This window comes from Terrapene carolina, unplaced genomic scaffold (genome assembly GCF_002925995.2).
Source record: "Terrapene carolina triunguis isolate 2854851 unplaced genomic scaffold, T_m_triunguis-2.0 Scaffold84, whole genome shotgun sequence".
NCBI lineage: Eukaryota > Metazoa > Chordata > Testudines > Emydidae > Terrapene > Terrapene triunguis.
The window spans coordinates 43,697,779-43,724,497 of record NW_020664435.1 but is presented as its reverse complement, the minus strand read 5'-3'; the positions used below and the strand labels follow the sequence as shown (position 1 = coordinate 43,724,497).

At 45.9% G+C, this 26,719-nt stretch overlaps 1 protein-coding gene across 1 annotated transcript in view; it reads left to right on the top strand.

Moving 5' to 3' along the window:
• The first annotated feature begins 909 nt into the window (after nucleotides 1-909).
• MASTL (microtubule associated serine/threonine kinase like) overlaps nucleotides 910-26,719 on the top strand; it is a 46,356-nt gene continuing 20,546 nt past the window's right edge. Inside the window, exons 1-8 of the mRNA XM_029910964.1 lie at nucleotides 910-1,096; nucleotides 10,053-10,190; nucleotides 11,759-11,898; nucleotides 12,651-12,739; nucleotides 14,928-15,034; nucleotides 15,377-15,521; nucleotides 17,561-17,733; nucleotides 18,381-19,619. Of these exons, the coding sequence (XP_029766824.1) occupies nucleotides 926-1,096; nucleotides 10,053-10,190; nucleotides 11,759-11,898; nucleotides 12,651-12,739; nucleotides 14,928-15,034; nucleotides 15,377-15,521; nucleotides 17,561-17,733; nucleotides 18,381-19,619 (2,202 nt within the window). The 5' untranslated portion in view covers nucleotides 910-925. The remainder of the gene's footprint in view (nucleotides 1,097-10,052; nucleotides 10,191-11,758; nucleotides 11,899-12,650; nucleotides 12,740-14,927; nucleotides 15,035-15,376; nucleotides 15,522-17,560; nucleotides 17,734-18,380; nucleotides 19,620-26,719) is intronic.

Sequence of the window (26,719 nt, the reverse complement as noted above, 5' to 3'; positions counted from 1 at the left end):
AATGTATCTTCCACTACATTGCCTTACTTTAACAAACTGCCTCACATTTACACTTATACTAATTTATTATCAACATAAACACATGTTCCTAAGGTGTAAGGTATAGGATTTTTTCTGAACATAATCAGTATTTTTGTGAACTTCAGTGGTCCAAAATTTAGAGGGAAAAAAACCAGTAAAAACTGCATAATAGCTTTTGTAAAACCTGGGAATTTTTCAGCAAAAACTGAAAATGAAGGGCCTTAATTACACTACACTAATCAATTACACTAGAGCAGGGGTTCTCAAACTGGGTGTTGGGACCCCTCAGGGGGTTGCAAGGTTATTACATGGGGGGTGGTGGTCGCAAGCTGCCAGCCTCTACCCCAAACCCCGCTTTGCCTCCAGCATTTATAATGGTGTTAAATATATAAAAAAGTGTTTTTAATTTATAAGGGGGGGTCGCACTATGTGAAAGGGGACACCCATACACAAGTTTGAGAACCACCGCACTAGAGGGAGTTGTAACAGGATGTTTGGTGTTGTTTACATTACAGGCAGCTGCACTAAGATATTGGAAGCAGTTGCATTGGGGTCAGTTGCACTGAGGCATTAGAGGCAGAGCTGCCTGGAGTCACTTACATTAGAGGCAGAGTTGCGGTGCGGTCAGCTGTACTGGGGACAGACCGCTTGATTCCCCAGATCTTACGTGTTCCCCAGTGCTCTTGCTAGACTGGTCACTGCGCATGCGCTATATGCGCACACGCTCGTTTTCACCCCTCCCCTTATCGGTCTGACGCAGACTCTCGGAAGTCCTGCCCAACCCCCGTCTCTGCTGCTGTCAGTTGGCCAATGACGTTACCCGCGGTTGGGGCGGGGCTTAGCTTTGAATTGGCGCGGGGCACGGAGCGGTGGAGGGGACAGTCGGAGAGCGCGGAGCCGCGCGATGGGGCCGGTGGAACCCGCGGCTGAGGAGAGGGGCGCCGCGCGGGTGAAGCGCATCGCGGTGCCCCGGCCGCCCTCCATCGAGGAGTTCACCATCGTGAAGCCCATCAGCCGCGGCGCCTTCGGGAAGGTCTACCTGGGCCGCAAGGGGGCGAAGCTCTACGCTGTCAAGGTGAGAGCGGCGGGGCCGGAGCCCGACCCGCGGGGGGGGTTCATCGCTGCTCCGGTTCCCGCAGTCACACCCGGAGCGCGACGGTCTCAGCGGGGCCCAGCGCTGCCCTCTGCAGACGGGACCCCGATAGCCCGGCAGGCAGGCAGCCCGCAGTCCCCAGCGATCGCCCGTTTGGGCTCGAATTAGCCGCGGGCTCGTAGCAGTTTCGCTGGCTCGTCCCCCTCCCGCTGGGAATAGATGGGGGTGGGGCGTGGAGCTGCCGTGGGTGAGTCAGCCCGGCGATGTGCCAGTCGGGGGGGTCTGAAGCTGAGCAGTTGGGCCCGGCTCCTACGCGCTCTGTTGCGCGGCGAGTGCGTTTGGCCGCTGGCGCTGCGTCTTGCTGGGGGCCAGGCCCCGGCCTGAGGGGGCGGTGGCCGGGGAGTCGCGGCCCGTGGTACGCTCGGCGGGCACAGGAGCCGTGAGTCTGTCTGAGTTCAAGACGCAGGTTGCCGGGCTGAGTCGGGCTGCGCTCAGCAAACCGGAGCTCAGACCTGAGAGGAAAAATGAACTCTTACTGCTGGGCCCAGAGTCAGGGGTCCGTGAGCGGCAGCTGGGCATGTGCAGGCTGCTCCTGTTCCAGTGGTGTCCTGGGTGTCCCCACTACCCCTTGTTTGTTGTGCCCCGCGGTGTTCTCAAGGCAGGCTTGTGCTTGTCTCTGTTTGCCCTCCCTGCAGCTGTGTGGTTCAGGCCTGGTCTACAGTACAGTTAGGTGATAATTGTCCACCCTATAGTGTGCTCCCGTTGCTGTAAGTTGCCCACTACATTGACTTAATAAGGCTATGTCTACACTACAGCATATGTTGGCAAAACTTACATTCCACCTCACTGAGCGACATAAGTGCTTGTGTGGACAGCGCTGTAGACTGGAGAGCTTCTACTGCCGACATAGCTTCTGCTGCTTGCTAAGGTGATTTTTTTTTATACCAATTCTCTCCCGTTGGTATACAGCGTCTTCACCAGACGCGCTGCCCGTTTGCTGTCACGTCGCCCATTATGGTCTCATCCACCACGCCAGGATGTTAGGGCAGTAACACTCTGGCGAGAGGAATGGATATCTATTATAATCCGCAACCAGTCCCTCGTCACCAACCCCACAATTTGCCCATCTGGTTTTGACGTGCCCCGTCACCAGTGGTCCCTGTTGAACACGTTCTAGACCAGACAAGGTCTTTATGCAGCCAACAAGTATCGCTGGGACATTCATGACAGCCCTTTGTGCAGCTGTGGTGCAACACAGACGATGAGGCATGTTGTTGATGAATGCCTGTTGACTAGGTTCAGCGGTGGCCTAGAAGAACTGCATCATGCCACTGAAGATGCCATCACTTGGCTAGACTATGCACACAGTAAATAAAATAAACCAGACACGCTGCAGCGGCACAGCTGTGGCGCTGTATGTATAGACATATCCTAACTCCATCTCTGAGAGAGGCGTAGCGCTTAGGTTCATGAAGTTAGGGCAATGCAGTGCCTACCCAGACACTGTGTTACTTACATCGTCTGTTAGCTGTCAGCACAGCCCCGAGCCCTGCTGCCAGGACTGACATCACAGAGCAAGTATACTCCCATAAACTTCTAAATTCCCTTTTTCATATTGAGTAATCTCAAAATGACAGAATTCCTTTCATTAGCTAACAAGATCTGTGGGGGCAGATCATTTGCAGTGTTGGGAAATTGGCTGAGACTGGATCTTTTGGAATCATGATTTTGGGGATGACATACCCTTAACTGATATATTGCACAGATGGAATGCTCACACAAACTTTCATTATGATCATTTTGTTCGGGTTGCTCCTGGGGGTAACAATGTTAAGCTTTTGATTTAAAAATCAAACAAAAACCAAAAAATCCCAAACACCGTCAGTACCAGGTCGAGTAATCAAGACCACCGGTTAGGGAAATAACCCACTTCCTTCCCTGATGAACCAAGGGACGTGCCCCACCCATGTACTTATTCGCTACACAAATACCGACTTGGACTCTAAATTAATTCTATGGGTGGCCTACCCGAGCCCACTTATCCACAGACGTTTTAAAAACCTTGCAGCACCCTTCCCATTCAGCCCCTGGCTCAATGCTGTCACCTCTCTAGCTCCTGAGCCCATGCTCCAGTCTGTCCCCCACCACTAACTCTCCTGAAGCCCAATCTGTGACCCCCTCCAAGCAGTCCCGTATGCCCGCACTCTGTCTGTCCTAACTTGGGTCTGCGGGCAGGGTGCTGTGATGAATGCAGTTGGCGTCTGGCTATTCTAGTGCCACAGTGGCATCTGGTAGATGAACGGCGGGACTGCAGGATTTCTCAGGCAGAATGTATTTTCGGGGCAGGGAGGGTGGAATCTGCATTGGATATGAATTGTGCACATGCGCAGTGGTGCACAGTTCCCCCAGAGTAAGCAGTAGATGGCACAGGCAGAGGATATATGTGATGCAATATAGTATTGTTGCTGAAGGTCACAGTTAACAACGGTTGTATGCAGTGTGGTTATAGCCATGTTGGTCCCAGAATATTAGGCAAGATGGGTGAGGTAGTATCTTTTATTGGACCAACATCAGGCCTTGGCTACACTTGAGAATTCACAGCGCTGCCGTGGCAGCGCTGTGAAGCGCGAGTGTAGTCGCGCCGCCAGCGCTGCGAGAGCTCTCGCAGCGCTGCAAGTACTCCACCTCTCCGAGGGGAATAGCTTGCAGCGCTGCAAGCGAGCGTGCAGAGCTGCAGGCGCTGATTACACTGGTGCTTTACAGCGCTGCACTCGCTGCGCTGGGGGGGGGGGCGTTTTCACACCTCTGAGCGCAGCAAGTTGCAGCGCTGTACAGCGCCAGTGTAGCCAAGGCCTCAGTTTGTGAGAGAGACAAACTTTTGAGCCACACAGCGCCCTTCTTAAGGTACCTCAACCCACCTTGTCTCACAGTTAACAAAGACAGTTATTTGTCATCATTAATTGCTTGTGTTTGCTGAGGCTTTCTCCTGAGGAGACCAACATTTGATTACTTTTGATTATGAAATTGACATTATATTTTTCTTTCTTATGCAGAAATTAGATTCCCCCCCCCTGAAAAATTAACCAGTTAAGGCTGGGAATTTTAATGACATATGTTTACTTATCACAACTGTGTTCTTTTCACTGCATGTAACTTCTTTCTAAAGAGGATAGCAGTACTGCTTAATTGCAGAGGCAAGATTTCTGCATTTAAAATATTTTTCTTTAGAAGACCCAGTCATAATTCTAACTAAATTTTGCCATAAGTGCTAAGAAAGGGGTAGTTTCACTAGTGATATTACCTCCTTGGAAAAAAGTTGTCCACACAAATATTTTAGACTTCCATCACAATTTTGACAGTGGGAGTCCCACTGTGCACGGGGCTAACAGTGGAAACCCTGGCTGCCCCAGGGCTGAGAGCGAGGGTGGCTGCTCTCAGCCCCAGGCGGCTGACAGCAGAAAATCACGGAAAAGTAATAATTGATTTTTTTTTTTTTTTTTTTTTTTTTTTTTTTTTTTTTTTTTTTTTTTACAATCATCCCACAATTTAAGTAGGGTTTTATCAAAAATATTATACATTGAATTTCTAATTATAGGTTATATATTTTACCAACAGCTGCACACACTAGTTTGAAACTAAGCATTAATTTCACATAAAACTTAAAATAAGGAGTTAGCTTATGACTGGCAGCTAGGGAAGGAAAGCAGTGTCCACGTAAATGGAGGATGCATCCTGTAAGAATTTAAATCTTCTAAACTGGGTGAGATAGTATCTTTTATTGGTTAGAAAGTAATTTTAATACTTGCTGTCAACAGAGAAATTTTCCAACTCACAGTGGTTTTAGAGGAGACTTTAAATAATGAAAAATTAACTTTAGTATCTGTCTGCACTTTTTAGCCATCTAAATGCCTCATGTCACCATATATTAAGCAGAGCTGAGTATGTCTCTAGAATCTATGATGTACAGCTAGAAGCTTCAGCTAAGTAAATTATCAGGTCAAGATTTTGAGTTAACATTAATGTGACTATACAAGAAATACACTAAGTTAGTGGTTCTCAACATTTTTCCTATTGGGATCTCCCTTTCCTTATATGGAACCCTCTCACATTATAAATACTTCAGGGTGATCATGAGTCCCAGGTTAAGAACCCATGGCCTAAGCACTTAAACATTGGGAAATATAGAAGGAAGATAAATATTCAAATCCTCACAGTTCATATAATCCCTTAAGTAATATACGCATTAAATATCACATTTTAAAATCAACCTTAACCACCTTGTATCTTTGTCTAACTTCAACATATTGATTAGAAACTGTGTTAAACCCACCCAATGTAAATGATATACAGTAGAACTCAGAGTTATGAACACCAGAGTTATGAACTGACCAGTCAACCACACACCTCATTTGGAACTGGAAGTATGCAATCAGGCAGGAGCAGAGACCTCCTCTTCCTTCCCTCCCTTCCCCCACCCCAAAAAAGCAAATACAGTATAGTACTGTGTTAAATGTAAATTACTGAAAAAAAGGGAAGATTTAAAAAAAGAGAGAGATTTGACAAGATAAGGAAACTGTTCTGTGCTTGTTTCATTTAAATTAAGATGGTTAAAAGCAGCATTTTTCTTCTTAGTAAAATTTCAAAACTGTATAAAGTCAATATTCAGTTGTAAACTTTTGAGAAAACAACCATAATGTTTTGTTCAGAGTTACAAACATTTTGGAGTTACGAATAACCTCCATTCCTGAGGCGTTTGTAACTCTGAGGTTCTACGGTACACTTTGGGCTACAGGTCTTCACTAACCATCACTGCTCAGTTGCTATCTTGTAGTTCACTGGCTTGTTATGTTTGAGACAGGGGTATTTATATTGCCCCTCGCCCTCCATTTAAAGGCAATCAGTCCTTCCCTGACTAGTGTGTTAATAGAGCAGAAAGCTCATTCCTCCTCCAGCTTTCTTATACAAAAATGTCACCGTTCTTTCCCTATATATCCTTCCAACATGAGCAAAGCACAGCTGTTCATTATACCAGGCTAGTGTGTTATTTACTGGGAAGTGGGAGCGGGGTCAGCATTTCTGCAAATGTAATTCATTTGTGGTCAATGATTTTAAAACATCCATTATTTGTATTTGTGGGTGGATATTGGTGGGCAGATTTAAGGTTGTTTTGGAATGTGCAATGTAATATTTTACACTTTTTCATTTGAAGTGATATGAACTGTGAGTGTATCTGAGGTTTCTTCTTCCTTTAATTATTATTTCCATATTTTAAGTGCATATTTTAGTCTGTAATAGTCCTTGGTACACATTCAACAAATATTTAAACCTTATTGTTACTTTTAAATTCCAGTTACTAGTTAAGTTTTGTATATCTTAATTTCCTTTTTCTAAAAATATGGGGACTAATGCTTTGCTTAGGAGCGCTATAAAGTCCACTCGACTCCACCCCTAGACCTAAAACCTCAATAAGCCTAGTAAAGCCTTATTTATATTACAAATGCTTTGCAGGTATAGCTATACTGGCAGAGTCCTCTAGTGTAGATGTAGCTTAATGCCTCCTTCCCCAAATGACATTAATTATGCCGACAGAAGCATTCTTAGGTTGGCATAGCTGCGATGTTGGCTGGGATTGTGGTTAGTTCTTTTACCCACACCTCTGACCGATATAACTATGCCGTAACTCTGTGCAGGGTCACTGGCTCCCTCCCCTGGTTCTCCCTAAAATGTAGAGGTAGCCAAGGGCAGGGTGGATTTGATTTAAATCAAATTGATTTAAATCACTAGTCAGGAAGACTTGATTTAATCATGGTTTTCTACATAAAAGTGCATTCTTTTTGGTTGTTATAACCTTAATACATATTCTTCACAACTCAGAGATAGATGTAGGTTTCCTACAGCAACTCCTCACTTAACGTTGTAGTTATGTTCCTGAAAAATGCGACTAAGTGAAACGATGTTAAGCGAATCCAATTTCCCCATAAGAATGACTGTAAATGGGGGGGGGGGGGGGGTTAGGTTCCAGGGAGATTTTTTTTTTGCCATACAGTACAGTACTGTAGTTGGGAGGCGCCCCTGCCTTACTCCACACAGACACAGCCCACTGGCACTGGAGACAATGAAACAGGCAAGGAGGCTGAAGGTGCTGTAAGCTAGGAGAAGCACGTTGCACAGCAGCAGCTTCCCCTACTCTGCAAGCACCAGGGGCGGGGGCTCAACCCTCGGCCCGCCCATGCCACCCCTTCCTCCAAACTCCCACCCTTAACCCGCCTATTCTTCCCCTCTCCTCCTCCTTTACTCCCCACGCCGCGTCCTCAGTCCTCTCCCCTGCCTCCTGCCCGTGGCAATCATTTGGCTTGCGACGTTCAGGGGGCACGAGGGACGGGGAGGAGTGAGGACTCGGCGCGCAGGCTCCCCTCTCCCTCCCCCCTCCTGCCCGCAGCAATCAGCTGACTTGCAGCGTTTGGGAGGAGGGGGAGCCTCCACGCCGAGTCCTCACTCCTCCCCCCTCCCTCCTGAATGCCGCAAGCCAGCTGATTGCTGCGGGCAGGAGGTGGGGGGAGGAGGGAAAAGGCGCTGATCCGCGGGGTCTACCGGCAGGCGGGAGGCGCTTTGGGGGGGGCATAGGAGAGCTGATGGGGGGGCTGCCAGCTGTGGACAAAGCAAACAGCCAAACGACATTATAGCGAAGCATTGCACAACTTTAAATGGAGCATGTTCTGTAATTGAGCAGGGATCAATTGATCGAAACAACGTTAAGTGAGAGGACGTTAAGTGGGGAGTTGCTGTAAATTTTTAAACAGTGATTTATTTTGAAAACTTTTCAGATTAGTTTTACAGCTATATGAGAAAATGAATGATTGTTCGGTTATTTCATTTACCAAAGGTAACTGAAGCAGATAGTTCACCTCCCAATGACTTCATAAATATCTCAATTTCAACAAGTTAATAATTAATATTTGGAGGATTTTCTTGCCATGCTGTATTAGGAGGAGAACATCACCAGACAGACATTTAAATTGTTTTATTTAACTAAAACAACAACATTAAGTATTTTGGATTTTTTTCTTCAACAGCAAACATAATATTTTAACAAAACAAGCATATGTCCCTCGCTTCTCACATCTCCAGACTTCTTCTCCTTATCCAGATCTATTCCACCCCCAACAATCTTCTATTTGTTGAACTTCCTGAAACTTTGCACTTTTAGAGAGGGGTAAGAGATTGACTCTGTGTACACAAATTTGCAGAGGGACAATAGAGTTGAGTTATGTTATTTCTCACCTCTATATATTATTTATTTATTTAAAAACATTTTTGCTGTTAATAAGCATGTTACCTCTGGAGATACAAATCACAGTTTGAGATCTGCAAAACTAAGCATCTCTGATGGTATCTTCTAGAGACTGAGCACTGAGTCCCATTGGTTAGATAGAAAGATTTACCTAGTTAATATATACAGAAGCCTGTGGAACCCCATAAGATTGGGTCTCTAATCCATGAACTATTGGAAGTCATTTACAAAACTTTTCTTAAACATTACATGAATATATTGTCTCATACTATAGAATTAGAATTTATAATCCCTATTCCATGATGAACGAGGAGTACTTGTGGCACCTTAGAGACTAACAAATTTATTTGAGCATAAGCTTTCGTGGGCTAAAACCCACTTCATCTGATACATAAATTTGTTAGTCTCTAAGGTGCCACAAGTACTCCTCGTTCTTTTTGCTGATACAGACTAACATGGCTACCACTCTGAAACCTGATTCCATGATGAGATAACTTTGAGGTATAATGAATCTTAATTAAAACTATCTTTAGATAGGTTTTTTCCTCACAAAGCATTTTATCAAACAAATCCGATTTAAATAAAAAAATCTGATTTTTTTTTTTTAAACATTGATTTTTGTCCACCCTGGCCATGGGAATCTTGTGGAACTCCTAACTTTACTTCACACTACTCTGCAAAGGTTTGGAGTGCCATAGAGCAACTGACCTCAGGCTACCAGTGTGAGTCAACAGAATAGCTCTACACTTCACACAGAGTCCTCAAATTTGTTTGTATCTCATAAGTAGGGCCCTACCAAATTTATGGGTGAACTGATCACCCTCATGGTATCTGGCTATTGTAATGGAGGGCAGGGCTGGGGCACCCCAGCTCAGGGGGTCCTACCATGCATCAGGATCCAGCTGCTAATCCTGGCTGGGCCAGGGAGAGACAAGGAACGGGACTTCCTCTTCCCCTGCAGGGGCTGCTCCTGGGCGGGGTCAGACCCAACTCTGGGAACCTCCTCCGGCTGCTGGAAGCTCCGTGGCTGTGCTGCCTTCATAGCTTTGCAACCATGAGGACCCCCAGAGTTATAAGGGTGATATTTCAGATGTAAACATCTGAAACAATGAAATTGACCATTTAAAAAATCCTGTGACACTGAAGTTGACCAAAATTGACTGTGAATTTGGTAGGGCCCTACACATAAACTATATAACAATTGTGTCAAATATAATTTTTAACTATTTAATTACAACCTAATTTCTTCAAATATAACTTATAAACTAGTTTTCAAGAAGCTCTAATTGCATGGAAAGTTGTTGTTACCCTCTGAGTTAGAGGGACTCAAACACATTAGACGCTAGTCAGACATTCAGATGAGAGTAGCTGTTTTTTAATAACCTGAAATGCAAATAGTGTGAATAATTTTCTTCAGATGTTGCAGGAGAATTCTTCAAAGTAGGTGTCCATGTACAAAACCATAGCACCACAATACAAGGGCAGTATGTAAAAATGTCATTCTAGCTGTGTCATTGAGACATGGAACTCAGTGAAGGAAAGTTTCTCTAGGAAACTGACTAACCTTATCAGCATGTGTATTCTGGAAAATAAATGAGCATGGCAAATTATTGTTGTGAATTCATTTCTACATGAATTGTTTTACAGGTGGTCAAAAAAGCAGACCTGATAAATAAAAACATGGTTCACCAGGTCCAGGCAGAGAGAGATGCATTGGCTCTCAGCAAAAGTCCTTTCATTGTACACTTATACTACTCACTTCAGTCAGCTAACAATGTGTACTTGGTGAGTAAATGGTTTACAGTGCTTTAAGACAGCTTTGAAAACATAGTGGAGAATGAAGTTCATTAGAAGAATTGTAATGTTTGAAAATATGCTCTTGCAATAATGAGGATTGGGTATTTGGGTCATTTCATTACACTTCTCATCCAATATGAGGTCTTAACTAGAGTAGTTATGTGGGATTAATATCTTCCTTCTCCCTGACTCCTTTTAACCCCTCCTTCTTTCTAACAGAAGAGTCCTTCCACGTAGCTAACCTGGTCAAGAATGCCTAGCACAATTTTGGGTCCAAAATAAAAATGAGCCACATATTTAAGAAGACTGTGGGGTCAGAGTGACTGTGTGTGTGTGCCTTGAAAAATATCCAGTAGATCACGAATAGTAAAATGTATGCTCTTGCTGCCAGTACTTAAAGTGCAGAGTTAATTGGGGTAGGTGGGAACGGGATGATTGAAGGATAAAATAAAGACTAGCACAGGCTTCTGACACACCCTTGAGATAAATATAGGCCAAGCCTTCTGTGGTAGGCTCTCTGTGGTAGAACCAGCAATTTAACACTCCCTTCCCAAGTCTTGGAGTAGGATTTGATCAGGGTCCATACAAGAGATACCCCAGCTATGCAGAAGGGATTAGGACCCATACTTTTTAAAATGAAAGCCTAGATTCTGCCAGAAGGGATGAGGAAGACACTTTGTTGACACAAAAAGCTTCCTACTTACTATTGGTGAGTGGATTTGTGAAATCCTGCTTTTGTGAAACATGCTATTCTCTTAATGTCTGTAGTATAGCATTTAATTTTGCATTAAATTTAATAAAGATGTATTGGTCTTTAGACACTGAAATAGCATTAATATTGGTTTGGACAGCCCAAATAAATTACAATTTAGAAAGTTAACCTTTTAAAATATGTTTAATGCAGGATCGTATTCAGACCATTTGTTATTGCCCTGATTATGTCAAGGAAAAAGAGTTCAATTTTTTACATTTGGGCCTTTAAGCATGCTCATAATTAGACTCTCTAGTCTCTTGAATGCACAATTACTCTAGTCATGTACATAATCTTGGGAATTACTCATCTCTGAAAATTTGGGCCTGGATTTTGTATTATCTATTTACATTTTCAAAATACAATCATTAAGATACTTTAATCTTGATAAGACAGATATTTTGTGAAACTTGGGATCAATTATCCTTGACTGACACTGAATTTTGCTTAATCAAATTATACTTCCTGTCATGGGAAGTGTTATTTGTAATCAATCTAGCCTATTGAAAAGCTAACCAGGGTTACAAAAAGAAGCAATAAAAAACTTCTATGTCCATCAGAGGAATGTTTTATTAGCTATGTCATATGGATTAAGTCTTCTAAACAGAAAGAAATATAATTAAACATTGCTTCAGTGACTTCCCTAGGAAATGAGTTAAACTACCACAAGAATTCTTTTATCTGCTTTATCCTATGTGAAATGCTGCTCTTTTGAAAAGAAAAAAGGTAGTTCATAATTGTGTAATCTTAAATATCTCAACCAAAAATAAAGATTCGTTTTAAAAATGAAATCTTTCAATGGCAGGTGATGGAATATCTTATTGGTGGTGATGTCAAATCTCTTCTCCACATATATGGCTATTTTGATGAAGAAATGGCAGTGAAGTATATTTCTGAAGCAGCACTGGCTCTTGATTACCTTCACAGGCATGGGATAATCCACAGGTAAAAATCTAATATGTAGTTTTATGACTGCAAACCAATACATTGTTGTTAAAGCTCATTTTATGGTATGAGCATGTAATCCTTGTGGAGTCCAGCTTTCATGTCATCAGCCTCTGAATATTGAGTTTCTATTTGTGAATATCCATCCCTAGACTAGTTTTTGAAGGGAGAAGCAACTTTGTCTTCCTTTAATTTGTCCCTCAAAGGGAATAAGAGGAGGAACTTGGCTACTCTGTCCCCAGTGCCCCCTGAATGCTATCCATTCTTTGGGAGGATTGGGGAGAAGAAGGGAGGGACTGCTCTTCTCCCCCAGTGATGAAATATTCTCTTCAATTTATATTACTACTGCACTTCAAGGAATGCATTTTGAAATCTATAGCCAATGGCTAGTAATGCTTAATGTCAAATGCTAGTAAGTACTAAATAATTTGGTAGTCCTCAGTGAGACAGTTTGACATGCTCCCCAAGAGATTAAAATTGAGACGCACAAATCTTGTGGCATATATTCCAGGCTACATTATGTTGTTTGCATTTTTAATGCTAAAACACATTTAATTTTCTGACACATCTCTAGAATCTGTACTTAAAATGGTTTCCTAATGGGAAATGGGCCCTAATATTGATCCTGGAGAACTATAAATGCCCCCATTGTTGGTTGAGTAACTTCTTTCTACTTAATGCTTTCTCCTCCCTTCTTTCTTATGCTAAATTGTCTATACACCAATCTTATTTCAGTACCTTTATATCTGCAGGGACCTGAAGCCAGACAACATGCTAATTTCTAATGAGGGCCATGTTAAATTGACAGACTTTGGGCTCTCCAGAGTTACTCTGAACAGAGGTGAGATGTGGATCAATGAGTCTGTGGTTCCTCAGTGGTTTCTAAATATCATGTTTTAATAATCTTGGTATTTTACATTCCAGTGGCATGTAGTGGCTCCAATCAGAATCAAGGTCCCCTGAGCCAGGCACTGTATAAATATACCTAACCGATATTTCTAATCAATGACCAGTATAGTGGAACCTCAGAGTTACGAACACCAGAGTTATGAACTGACCAGTCAACCCACACACCTCATTTGGAACCGGAATTACGCAATCAGGCAACAGCAGAGATTAACAAAATAAAATAAAAGCAAATCCATGACAGTACTGTTAAATGTAAACTATTTTAAAAAAAAAAGGAAAGCAGCATTTTTCTTCTGCATAGTAATGTTTCAAATCTGTATTAAGTCAATGTTACGTTGTAAACTTTTGAAAGAACAACCATAATGTTTTGTTCAGAGTTATGAACATTTCAGAGTTACAAACAACCTCCATTCCTGAGGTGTTCGTAACTCTGAGGTTCTACTGTACTGGTACCACACATGACTGGTGCAGTTCCTTGACTAATACTTACTGTTATAAAACTATTTACTTAAATACTAATGCTAAGCTTTTGGAGGATGGGGTATATAGTAAAAGTCATGGACAGGTCATGGGCCATGAATTTTTGTTTACTGCCCATGACCTGGCCATGACTTTTACTAAAAATACCCGTGACTAAAGTGTAGCCTTACTCATAACGTATGCATTATAATTTGTCCTGTAGTACATGATCCTATACTATTTCTCAAACAGACTATATGCCATTCTACAATCTTAGATACTGTGTAATACACAACTGTCTGGCGTATACAGTATATTTTTGAAGCTTCGTAGTAAACTGTTACACAACATGTTATATTGTATATGCAACATAGCACAATAGTATAAACTTGCTGATATATACAGATCACCTCTGTTGGTAGCTATTTTTACTTAATAGTTAATAGCCTCATCTCCATGTTGATAGTTAATTTAACTTAATAGTTAATAGCCTCATTCCCTGAATTGCAGAATCTACCACTTTTTGAAAAGAGAATGTGCCATATATGTATGCTGACGAAATGATTAAAATATGTGATTTAGAGAGAAGAGCACTGACAGGACAGTCTGTAAAAATTATACATTACTGAACCATTATGGCAGCAAAATTAGTGAGACAAGATGGATGAGGTAATACATTTTATTAGACTGTCTGTTGGTGAAAGAGAAGCTTTTGAGCTCCACAGAACTCTTTTTTTTAGAGTTCCTGGACCAGTACAGTTACAACCCTGCAAACAAAAGTGAAATTAGTATAAATCTACAGGAATGAAAAAATGTTAAGAAGCTATATGTATCTAAGGTTGTAGGAAAAATATGTATACTGTATTTGTGAAATAGTATGTGACTAATTATTACAGCAATTTTTATGTTAACTGTACGACCCTAATATTCTCTTAATATATGGAAATTCCTACCTTACTTTCCAGACTGCCTTTTCTCTAAAAAAATAAATAAATAAATAAATAAAATCTTTCTATAGCCTTCCCTTTTATAGATGCGCACTTCATAAGCTTAGTGGAAAAATCTTATTAAAAATGTACTGCACATATGCCAGATTGATTTCTTTAGCCCATCTCCCCCCATCCTACCACAAAAACAGATCATAGTTTTGCCATGTTAAAATTACTATAGCAGGTGTCTGTCACAGTGCATCTAATTATTAATACATTAATTAGAGAGAACTGATTATGCCCCAGAAGGTACACTCAGTACCACCTTACCTCAAAATTCCTGGGGTCTTATTTCATCATTTTGAAAAAAAAACAGTGGAAAGTTCTTATAGACATTTGCCTTCCTTTTGAACCTTTGCAGTATAGTATTGAAAACTCTGAAAATGAAACGGACTTCAGTGGTTTTTATAGTGAGAAATGCAAAACATAAACATAGTGAAATCTAATTGGACTTTGAAAAGTCTTTTGGGTTTAATAAAATAAATGTGATGAATGGTATTGGTAAAGAAATAGCTTGTGTAAAATTCAGAATTAAGTGAGATAGCCATGTAAACCAAATTAAAGGACAAGCTTTTTTTTCACTGAATTTAAATACTGTTAATGACTGAAACTTTTCGTTTATTGATTAATCCAATAAAAACCTGACACACTGCATTAACTTCTAAATTTTAGAGATAAATATGATGGATATCCTTACTACACCATCAATGGCTAAGCCTAAACAAGATTATTCGCGCACTCCGGGACAAGTGTTGTCTCTCATCAGCTCTCTGGGTTTTGTAAGTAATCTAGTTATTTGTTTGTTAGTTTTCTTCAAACTGCTTGCATTTAAGGTAATGAAAAGAACTTAAGTTGGAGTAATGAGGCTTTTCCGTGTCTCAGTTGACCACAGCCAGTAGCATGTTTCGTGATTGGACTGCTCGTGCCTTTGACTTGAGTGTTCCAGAGGCTACTTTTGGCCTTACTCCAGATTAGTGAATTGCCAGATTTGGGTTGTGATTTCAGCTGAGCTCCAATTATAATTTAACTTTGAGTAAATTTAAGACTAATTTTCAGCTGCAGATGTTCTGTACAAACTTTAATCTATTTATCTTTTAAGAAAGTTTCTATCCTTTTGATAGTACACTCCAATCGGTGGGAAAATGCAAGGACCTAGTTCAAGTCCCATGTCTGCTGATGCTTTGCAACTTTCTCGAGAATTGGTTTCTCCCATGTCTGTTGGCCAAAAGGATTATACTCCTGTTTCAAATAAACTATTGAAATCATGTAAGTACTGAAAATATGTAAGTATAACAAATCACATAATAAGCAACACCGTCAACTTGCGGGTTTTTAACTTGACCAGTTGCTTGAATGGGTCCAATCATGGAGCTTACATCTCTTCCAAAATACAATGCCTTCAACAACATGATACCCTCTAACACTTGTTACTCCTGAGAGAATTCTGTGCCAAAAAAAACAACAAAAAACATTCTGTGCATAATATTTTAAAATTCTGCATATTTTATTGGTCAAATAATGTGGAGGCTCCAGCATGGCAGTGAGGAGCCCAGGCCACTAGGTGCACAGAGATGAAAGATCACACTGCAAGCCCGCATACACACCAAGGGACGCAGGCTTTGTGGTGAGGCTGAACCTGACCCTAACAACAGTGCAAGGGCCAGGCCTGCGCGAGAAACACCCCAGGGCCCTGTCCCTCCACGGGCGCACCAGCTGTGAGTAGGCAGGCTCAGCTGGGCAGGATCCAAGTATGTGGATGGGTTTCCTATGGGGGGATCCAGATGTGGGATGAGAGGGTTCTGTGGGGGGTAACCTGGGTGCAGGCAGTTCAGTGCGGGGGGGGGGGGGGGGGGGGGGGGGGGGGCTGGGTGCACAGGGGCTTGTTGGGGGGGGTTCTGGGTGCAGGGGCAATGGGACTCGGTAGTGGGGTCCAGGTGAAGGTGGTTGGGGCTCAGCAGGGGGGAATCTGGGTGTGGGATGAAGGGGCTCGGCAGGAGGGGTCTGGGTGTGGGGTTCAGCGGGGGGGTCTGAGTGCAGTTGGTTGGGGCTCACTGGTGTGGGGGGCTCATCAGGGTGGTCCAGGTGCATAGGAGGTGGGGCCCATGGTGGGCGTTTGAGTGCAGGAGCTTCAGCGGGAGGTGGTCTGGGTGCAGGGATAGAGGTCTGGATGCAGGGGGGAAGGGCTCGGTAGGGGTCTGGATGCAGGAGGGGTAGGGCTGGATGTGTGTGGGAGGCTTAGTGGGGTGATGGTTCGGATGGGGGGGGGGGAGGCTTGTTAGGTGGTCCAGATGCACAGGGATTGGGCAAATAGGGGAACAGCTCCCTGTACAGGGAGCCCTCACCCCATGGCTGAGGAGTGATGGGGGCAGGAAGCGAGGGGAGGGGATATGGAGCCGGGGAAAGTTTCTGGGGGTGCATCTGACTCGGCCACGTGTGCAGGGGAAATACGCTCTTCACCTACCCCCAGCCCAGCTGGGACTAGCAGCTGAGCCCAGTGCAGGGTAGGAGTCACCAGCCATGGCATCCCCAGTGGCAGGGGAGGTTCATGGGTGGGGGTTGTTTGGGGGGCAGAGGGATTTGGATGCATGGGGGAGGGGTCTGACCCATATGCTTCCTCCACCCCCCATCACACACAGTGATATACCTCTCTGTTGGCTGCTCTGGGCGCCTGAAACTGTGCGCCCGCGCTGCTGTGGAGGGGGCGCATGACCGCTCTTGCAACTTCCTTTTGTTTCCCATCAGAAAGTCATTTTTCTGAGGAGAAGCAAAGAAATCTGCGGCAGACATGAATTCTGTATGTGCGTAGTGGCACAGAATTCCCCCAGGAATAACTAGTCTGGGTTGTTTGTTCAGTGCTGACTCCAACTGAAGTGTTCTTCCTAGTGGATCACTAATGCCAGGTTTTGAATCTGAATGTACGAGCCAGTAAAGTCAAATGACATACTTAAATCAAGAAACAAACACTAATTCAAAGATGTTACATGTCACATTTGCAGTGCAACTAAGTTAGTGTTGCTCTGGGTGCCTTAAAATTTGAATTGTCTTACTTTGGTGTCTTGATATTCCTAAACTGAAATGCAAAAGATGGTCAGTGCAGTGCTAGTATTGATTCATTTGGTAAATTATGCCTCTTCAGAAATGATGAAACTCATTGTACAGGAGAGGTGCTGAGAACAATTCCTACATCACTTGAAGTTATGGAAGATTATCTTCAGAGTAGTGCTCAGATTTGGTATGAAGCTGGCTAATGTACACTACATCTTTCAGTCAGAATTTGAACTTATTCATTATTTTTCCTTTCAAAGGTCTTGATGTTGCTGTCTTAAATCCCGGGATGCCAGTGAGGAGTTTAACTCCAACTCTCCTTCAATCTAGGAAGAGATTTGGTACCTCCAGTGCCAGTAGCCACTCACATACACACATGTCCAGTATGGAATCAGAATGCTGTAGCAGCCCCAGGTGGGAGAAAGATGTACAGGTCAGGACTACTTTATTTCTCCAAGATAACTTGCATAGTGTACTCCTACAAATGTAAGGGTTCCCATACACTGACCATACAGCTTTTCAAAGCACTTTCCCACTGCCCCCTCCATCTCCCTCCCCCCAGTTACTCCAAAAGCAGGGCTTAGATAGAATGGGTTAGATGCACTTTGAGTAGCTTTGCCCCTGTTCACTTTTTCAGCCAAATGCTCATCCTGTGCAGCACCGTGGGAAGGGAAATTAGATTCCACCTCCCTACTGGCCTGCAGCAATGAGAATGGAAGAAAGCCTGCTGAGAGGAGACCTTAGCCTGATTCTTGCTCAGCTTTGTAATCAATGAGGCTAGCAGTTCTGGGGGGCATAGATGGCCAGCATAGTGGGCAAACTTCATTTCTTGTTTTCTAAACAAAATCAGATTGTCACAATGGCTGATTCCTGTTTGGTTTTTCAGTTACTTGTTTTTAGAATATATTTGTAGTGACTTTTTGTAAGCAGATGTCGTAAGAAATGTTTCATATTAAACTGCAGTTTTCCATTAAGGTGGGAATAAAGTATTTTCAACCTAGGTCACGAAAGGACATATTTCTGTAATGCTGTATTTCTATAATTCTTACTATTTAAAAAGAATTATGTGCTTATTTCCAGGAAACTGACGATATACTGTGTTCTGGAAAAGGCAAGGCAAAGGAAAAGCTTTCTAATATGCAATTACTGAATGCAAAAGACAGTACAACCTTAAAAAAGAAGGAACTTGAGTTTGCCATCTCTCCCATTGGTAGCAATGACTCTGGCTGCAGGCATGATGCAAAAATTGAGCATTTTGATGTAGGGGACACTCCTGTGACTGCATCAGATGTGAAAGATCTAGTCAGAAAATGTCTTTCTGAAAATAAGGCTTGGGAAGAAAAACTTGTGGAAAGAACTGGTGTGGCTAATGAGACAGGAAAATCTTCCAATCGCCAGCAGTCATGCTCATGGTTGGTTGATCCTGCCAAATGCATCAAAGAGGAGGACATTCTTGAAAAGCCAGGTGTAAAAAGAAGCTTTGAACTAGTTGACACCAGTCCTTTTCAAGAACTTAACTATGTCAAAAAAAGCAATGCAGAATATAAACGCGGCTGTCAAATCTCAGAATTTCAGGCAAACCAAAGCACAGGTTTAACAACGGAAATCCAGTGTTTAATGCTTTCTGGTGATAGAGGTCTACAGGAGACCCAAAAAAATGAAGAAAAAGCTAAGGATTCCATCTATAGGCAGCAAACATCAGAAAAGTCAGCCACTCCAATAATAGCTAAGAATCTTATGCATGAGCTAAATGCAGATTCTGAAAAAGACGGTAAAAAGGAATATATTAACTCTAGTTTCTTATGCATTGATGATGAAAAACCTCTTGGAATCTTGAGTGCAGACTCTGATTTATCCTTCCCTGAGATTTCTGTTACAGAAAGCCATTTAGAAAAGCAGCTTTCAGACCTGGATAAGAGCATTAAAGAACTTTCCTTTGAGGAATCAAAAACTGAGGACATGTCAGTAATGTTGTCCTGTTGTCAAGATGCCTCACCAAGAGGTGAGGAAGAGAATGTTGTCCAGGACAGCAAGCCTTTGTGCCATGAACAGGATAACGTCCTGAAATGTTTGGTTGAAACTCGTACTGACATAATCTCTTCTCCCTCAGAGGAGATGATGAAAACATTGAACCTCCTTAAAAAAAATGTTGTAGCTTTTCGAAGTTATAACAGTCCAATTAATGTGTCCAATGCATCTGAGCCATCAAGAATTAGCATGGCTTCTTTAGATGTAATGGATCTCTCTCCTGCTTGTAGTGGCTCTTACCCCATGGCTATTACCCCAGCACAAAAGGGAAGATCTTATAGGGTTTATCAGGTATGTGTCCAAGTGTTGTAGTGGTAACTAGTATGTACATGTGGTCATTGATTTAATTATTTGATATTATATATGAAAGAGTCGAACAAAGGCAAGCAGAGGTAGCTTTTCAAAAGGTCAGACTGAGTGGATGCACATGCATTGCCAAAATTATTGCCTTTCAGCAAGAGCATAGCGATACTCTGTTATCACCCACAATTTGGCCTCTGAAAAATGCTGTCTCAGTTTGCCCTTCTGCAAGGGAAGATCCTTTGCTCAGAACTAGGCACGGACAACTAAAAAGGGATGTACTCCTTTATTTTTGTCTCACTACACACTCTCTTGGAGCAGTGAAACATTTCCTTTGGGCCACTTATTGTGGGAGTCTTTAGGTTTTCTGTTGGGCTGTGTTTCTTTCTTGACTCTTCTTTTCCTAGTGCAGTATATGAATGCTGCTGAGTGTTTGGCAGTTGCTGTTCTGCTGAGTGTTTTGTCTCCCTGTGCTGTTGATGCTGTGATGCATTCTGTCAGTTTCAATTTAAGAGCGTGTCATTATGACTGATGCAAAGAAAAACTTCTGTATGCAGGGTGTGAAGTTTTCATTTTAACTGCAGTAATCCTAATTATATTCACAATGATATAAATACATACGTTTACTGTTATTGAAATATGTATAGCCCTGCTGTCTGGACTTTAGAGAAATCGCCATTATATTAAGTAGCCCATGGGAAGAAAAAGGTAAGAGTGCATGTTTCAGTCCCCAGTGCCTGCTATTGTGTTGTTATTGGGTGTTACTATTACTAGGTTAAGTTTTCTTAACTAACTGTTGCTAGGAAGGGGGAGGTTTAAAGCTGACCTACGAGAGAGGGTATTGTTAAAATGTTCTCAGGGTTAGCAGTATGTGCTGAATGCCCCTGGCAGACTAAAGGAGACTAACTTCAATGTGTTAACTTTAAAAACCCCACTTTTTCCTGTGACTATCTGGTCTTTTTTGGACTGCTAGCTCCTGTTTTACTGTGAAATCACATCAGCCATGGAAATTAGCTGTAGCATATAGTTCAGCCTGCACAGAGTTAGGGCAGCAACTGCTTTATCTTCTGTACAAGATGGTCTTACAGATTTTTTTTTTTTATAATTTTAGGCTGTACATTTAGGTATCAAATTTTATGTAGTAAAACTGAATCTTGTAAAGTCAACCTAGTATTAAAATGGGACCTATGTGCCTTCTTCTTCGAGTGATTGCTCCAGTGTATTCCACAGTAGATGTGCGTGCTCGCCACATGCACTGGTGCCGGAAGTTTTTCCCTTAGCAGTACCCGTAGGAGGGGAGCACTGCTGCGACCCCTGGAGTGGCACCTCTATATCATGCTATAAGGGGAGCTGTGCACTCCCCCCACCCTCAGTTCCTTCTTGCCACCAGTGAAGGTAGTCGGAACTTTGTGCTCCAGCCTTGCTGTAGCCCTTCTAGTAGCCTTAGTAGTACTCATCTTCTCCATAGTTGGATAACTTCTTTAGTTAGTTGCCTGGTGCGGGGCATGCCCCGTGCCCCAGGCTTCAAGTCGTGCGACTCCTGTCGCAGTTCTATGCCAAGTAGCGACCCGCACACTCAGTGTCTTCGCTACTTGGGTGAGACTCACGTAACCGATCGCTGTAAGATCTGTAGGTTGTACAAGCCTCGAACGAAACGTGAGATCCGGCTCCGGACCCTGCTAATGGAATCGGCATTGGCCCCGGCACTGGAGCGCCAATCGAACTCGGCACCGGGTACCACATCCTCCGTGCAGAGCAAGGCGCCCTCCACCAATCGGCACCGCTCACCCGCTAAGAAGCAAGGGAAGACTCAGCGGTGCCAACAAAAGGACGGGGTAAGGCCGGACCCGAGTTGGGCAGCCCACGATCCCCCTCGGGACCCAGACCTCCGACTCGCGCTGAGCGGAGTAGCCCGGTCCCTTCCGTGTGTGCCTCTCCCATGGAGAGAATGCCGGAGGCTGCACAGGCTACGCGTGACATCCTCTCCCTCCCGATGCTGGGTGTGCCGCCCGAGACGGGCCCCCGGTCCCAAGGAAAGCCGCCGTTGGGAGCACACCAGCCCTCCCCGGCAAGACACAGCCCGCGCTCTGAGGACCGTGTGCCCCGTTTGATGAGGTCCTCACATAGCTCGCGTCAGCCCTCCACTCCAATCAGACTGGCTGACTCGCCCGCGCGGGAGTCTTGAAGGTCCTCCACTCCCCACTGGGAGCGCAGGCACTGAGAGAAGCGGCGTCGACGCTCCTCTTTGGATAGGAGCTACAGGAGCAGATCCCAACACCATCGTTATGGACGCTCGGGCTCGAGTGCCCGCTCTGCCAGACACCATGGACAGAGCTCTCCTTGGGCGTAACAGGCACCGAAGTGTCGTAGCTACAATCGCCGGGACGACTATGAGAGCAGCACTTCGGTCGAGTACCGCTCCTCATCGTCGTCGAGGTCCATATCTCGAGGTTGGCATCAGCACGACCGTAGATGCTCCCACCGTTCCTATGGCACCATGCGGTCAACGGCCACCTTGGCACCCAGCTGCCCGTCCCCGAGCCGCACCGGGTCCCAAGAGCAGCCTCCACCGCTTGGCACCCAAGCCGGTCAGTGGCAAGGGGCACCGTGGCCACAATTGCCTGCCCAGGCGAGACCCCGCTTGGTAGCTGGGGCGTCCCAGACCCATTCGGTGTCCCCTCCTTGACAGAATCAGAAGTCGACGGGCACCGAACCGGCGGCACCGGGCCCAGACTCAGTCTTGGGAGTCGAACCAGTGGCACTTCCCGACGCCCTGGTAGCTGGACCGGCCCCCTCGCTGGCACCGGAGGAGACCATAGCGGCACCTCCGTCCATTATACAGGAGGACTTTAAAGCTCACCAGGAGCTCCTCAAAAGGGTAGCCTCGAATCTCCAACTCCAGGCTGAGGAGATGGAGAAGCCATTGGACACCCTTTTCAATGTACTGTCCTCCTTGGCACCAGGCCATGTGGCCCTACCCCTTCACCAAGGTGTGGCCAACATATCGACTGCCCTGTGGCAGACCCCAGCTTCCTTGGTGCCTATCTCCAAGAAAGCGGAGAGAAAGTACTTTGTTCCAGCTAAGGGACATGAGTACCTGTACTCCCACCCGGCACCTAACTCCCTGGGGGTGGAGTCAGTCAACCATCGGGAACGCCACGGCCAGCCTGCACCCACCCCCAAGGACAACGAGGCCAAGAGACTTGATTCTTTTGGCAGGAAAGTTTATTCTTCTGCGAGCTTTCAACTTTGGGTGGCCAATCACCAAGCCCTGTTGAGCCACTATGATTTTAACTTGTGGGGGGTCTCTATCGAAGTTCGAGCCTCTTCTCCTGGAGCGGGACAAGAAAGAGTTCAAGGCTCTGGTTGAGGAAGGGGCAGCAGCGGCGAAAGCAGCCCTCCAGGCCGCCTCGGACGCGGCAGACATGGCAGCCCGTTCTATGTCGTTAGCCATATCCATGCGAAGGGCATCGTGGCTTCTCCTGTCTGGTCTGTCTGCAGAGTCTCAGTCTCTGATGCAGGACCTTCCCTTCGACGGGAAAGCGCTGTTTGCGGACCAAACTGATGTTCGCCTGCATGGGATGAAAGACTCCCGTACCACCCTGCAAACTCTGGGCATATATGTCCTGCCAGCAAAGGACAAACCTAGGCCACAGACCTCCACTCCCCCTGCTAGGGGCAGATATGAGCCCCCTCCTAAGCAACCGAGGGAGCAGAGACGCAGGTCTCAGCATCAGTCCCGTTCGGCCCCGCGACCAGGCTCCTCGAAGGGCAAGAGGCAGGGGAAGAGGGCGGTTTTGACTCTTTGCGGGGGGCCACCAGGCCTGTTGTCATGGACGCCCCCCAGTTAATAAAGTTTGTGTTCTGCAACCGGTTATCTGTGTTCCAAATGCAGTGGTCCCGTATAGCGTCGGACCAGTGGGTCCTCAGCACGATTTCCAGAGGCTACATGTTGCAGTTCACCTCACCCCCCTTCCACCCCGGGAGGACCTCGGGGACCGGGAACATGCCACCCTCCTAAACCAAGGGTGGCGTGCCTTCTCAACCTAGGTGCGGTGGAGAGAGTACCAGTGGAATTTCAGGGCAAGGGATTTTACTCCCGGTACTTCCTGATCCCAAAGGTAAAAGGTGGGCTCCGGCCCATCCTGGACCTGCAGAACCTCAACAGGTTTATGGTCCGCTACAAGTTCCGCATCGTATCCCTGACCTCCATCATCCCCTCCTTAGACCCGGGGGATTGGTTTGCATCCCTGGACCTCCAGGATGCATATTTCCACATCCATATTTTCGAGGGTCACAGGCACTTCCTCCACTTCCTGGTAGGGCGGAACCATTACCAGTTTGCAGTCCTCTCCTTCGGCCTTTCCACGGCCCCCAGGGTTTTTACCAAATGGATGGCAGTGGTGGCAACCCACCTCCGGAGGAACGGGCTGCAAATTTTCCCTTACCTGGACGATTGGCTCCTCAAGGGCAGCTCCCGGTTCCAGGTGTAGGCCCAGATGCAATTCCTGCTGTCCACATGCATGGGTCTGGGGCTAGTGGTGAACGAGGCCAAGTACATGTTGGTACCGGTTCAGCGCATATACTTCATAGGGGCTCTGCTAGATTCCCTAGAGGCCACAGCCTCTCTTCCCCGAGACAGATTCGAGACACTCAAAGCTCTCATAGCCTCAGTCACGGCCTTCACCTTGATGACAGCAAGGGTGTGCCTTCAAATCCTAGGTCACATGGCAGCATGCACATCCGTGGTGCGACATGCCAGACTCAGAATGAGGCCCCTCCAACTTTGGTTGGCCTCCCAGTATTCCCAGTCCCGGGACAGCTTGGACAAGGTGATCACGATGCCTCCCAACGTGGTGGCCGCTCTGCAATGGTGGTCCCTCCCGAGCAATATGCTGAACGGGGTCCCCTTCCGAGAACTCCCTCCCTCTCTAGACCTGGTGTTAGATGCCTCGGACCTGGGCTGGGGAGCCCATATAGGGGACATTCAAACCCAAGGCAGATGGTTGACCTTGGAATTGTCTCTGCACATAAATGTCAGGGAGCTCAGGGCAGTACGCCTGGCATGCGTAGCATTCAGTTTGCACCTTCGCGGGAAGGTGGTCAGAGTCCTCACGGACAACACGACCGCGATGTATTACATCAACAGGCAGGGGGGCACACGTTCCTTGGTCCTCTGCCGGGAAGCCCTGGACCTATGGGAGTTTTGCATAGCCCACGATATCTCCCTACGGGCCTTCCATCTACCCGGCGTGCACAATGTGTGAGCCGATCGCCTCAGCAGGGTGTTCTCCCACCAATACGAGTGGTCACTCCACTGGGAAGTCGCCCAACAACTCTTCCAAGAGTGGGGAGCTCCCCGGGTCGACCTCTTTGCTACCGCCCAAAACAGACGCTGCCCCCAGTTCTGCTCCAGGGCAGGGACATAAAGGGGGGCAATCTCGGACGCATTCCTCCTTCGGTGGTCAGACCAACTGTTCTATGCCTTTCCACCCTTCCCACTGATAGGCAGGGTTCTGCAAAAAGTAAAGGCAGACAGGTCGAGGCTTATCCTCATAGCCCCGGATTGGGTCTGTCAACATTGGTATGGGACCCTTCTGAAATTTTTAGCGGCCCCCCCGCGGAGGCTGCTGCTTCAGCCAGACCTCCTCTCCCAGGAGAAGGGATGCCTGCCCCACCTGACAGCGTGGTTGCTCCATGGTTAAATGAGGAGGAGGGAAGGTGCTCGGAGGATATAAGACGAATTCTGCTGGAGAGCAGAAAGCCGTCCACACGGCGCACGTACCTTGCCAAATGGTCTAGGTTCTCCAGGTGGGTGGGGGAGCGGGGCACCTCCCCATCTTCCGCATCCCTCCAGCTTATTCTAGATTACCTCCTGTCCCTTAGGACCCAAGGGCTAGCTCCTGCCTCCATCAGGGTACATTTAGCGGCTATTTCGGCCTTCCACTCTCCGGTGCAAGGTTACTCTGTTTTCCCATCAAATGACCTCCCGTTTTTTAAAGGGCCTAGATTGCGCTTTTCCGTACACCAGTCCCCCAGTCCCGCAATGGGATCTGAACCTAGTGTTATCCCACCTCACGGGTCCTCCCTTTGAACCCTTGGCCACGTGTTCCTGGTCCCACCTCTCATGGAAAATAGCCACCAAAAATGCCATCACCTCAGCCTGTCGAGTCTCGGAACGTAGGGCCTTGACCTCGGAACCCCCGTATACGGTTTTCCACAGGGATAAGGTCCAGCTTCGTCCACACCCCGCCTTTCTCCCGAAGGTGGTCTCCGCCTTCCATATGCATCAGGACATTTTCCTACCAGTACTCTGTCTTAAGCCCTGTTCCTCCAACGAGGAACGCCTTCTACACACGCTAGACGTACGTAGAGCGCTGGCCTTCTACCTGGACTGAACCAGGCCGTTCAGGAAGTCCTCGCAACTATTCGTTGCATCGGCTGAGCGTATGAGGGGGCAACCAGTTTCCACCCGGCACCTTTCCCGCTGGATCACCTCATGCATACGCACGTGTTACGACTTGGCAGGGGTTCCCCCGCTGCCTATTGTAAAGGCGCATTCTACGAGAGCACAAACCTCGTTGGCCGCCTATGTAGCCCACGTCCCTATCCAGGACATATGTCGGGCTGCCCCATGGTCTTCTGTCCACTCCTTTTCCTCGCACTATGCGATCGTCTCCCAAGCACGGGATGACGCAGGGTTTGGTAGGGCGGTACTTCGTCCCAATAACCTTTAAACTCCTACCCACCTCCATCAGATATAGCTTGGAGTCACCTACTGTGGAATACACAGGAGCAATCACTTGAAGAAGAAAGGACAGTTACCTGTTCCGTAACTGGTGTTCTTCGAGATGTGTTGCTCCTGTCTATTCCACATCCTGCCCTCCTTCCCCTCTGTCGGAGTTGTCTAGCAAGAAGAAAACGAGGGTGGGGAGTGCGCAGCTCCCCTTATAGCGCGATATAGAGGCGCCACTCCAGGGGTCGCAGCAGTGCTCCCCTCCTACGGGTACTGCTAAGGGAAAAACTTCCGGCACTGGTGCACGTGGCGAGCACGCACACCTATTGTGGAATAGACAGGAGCAACACATCTC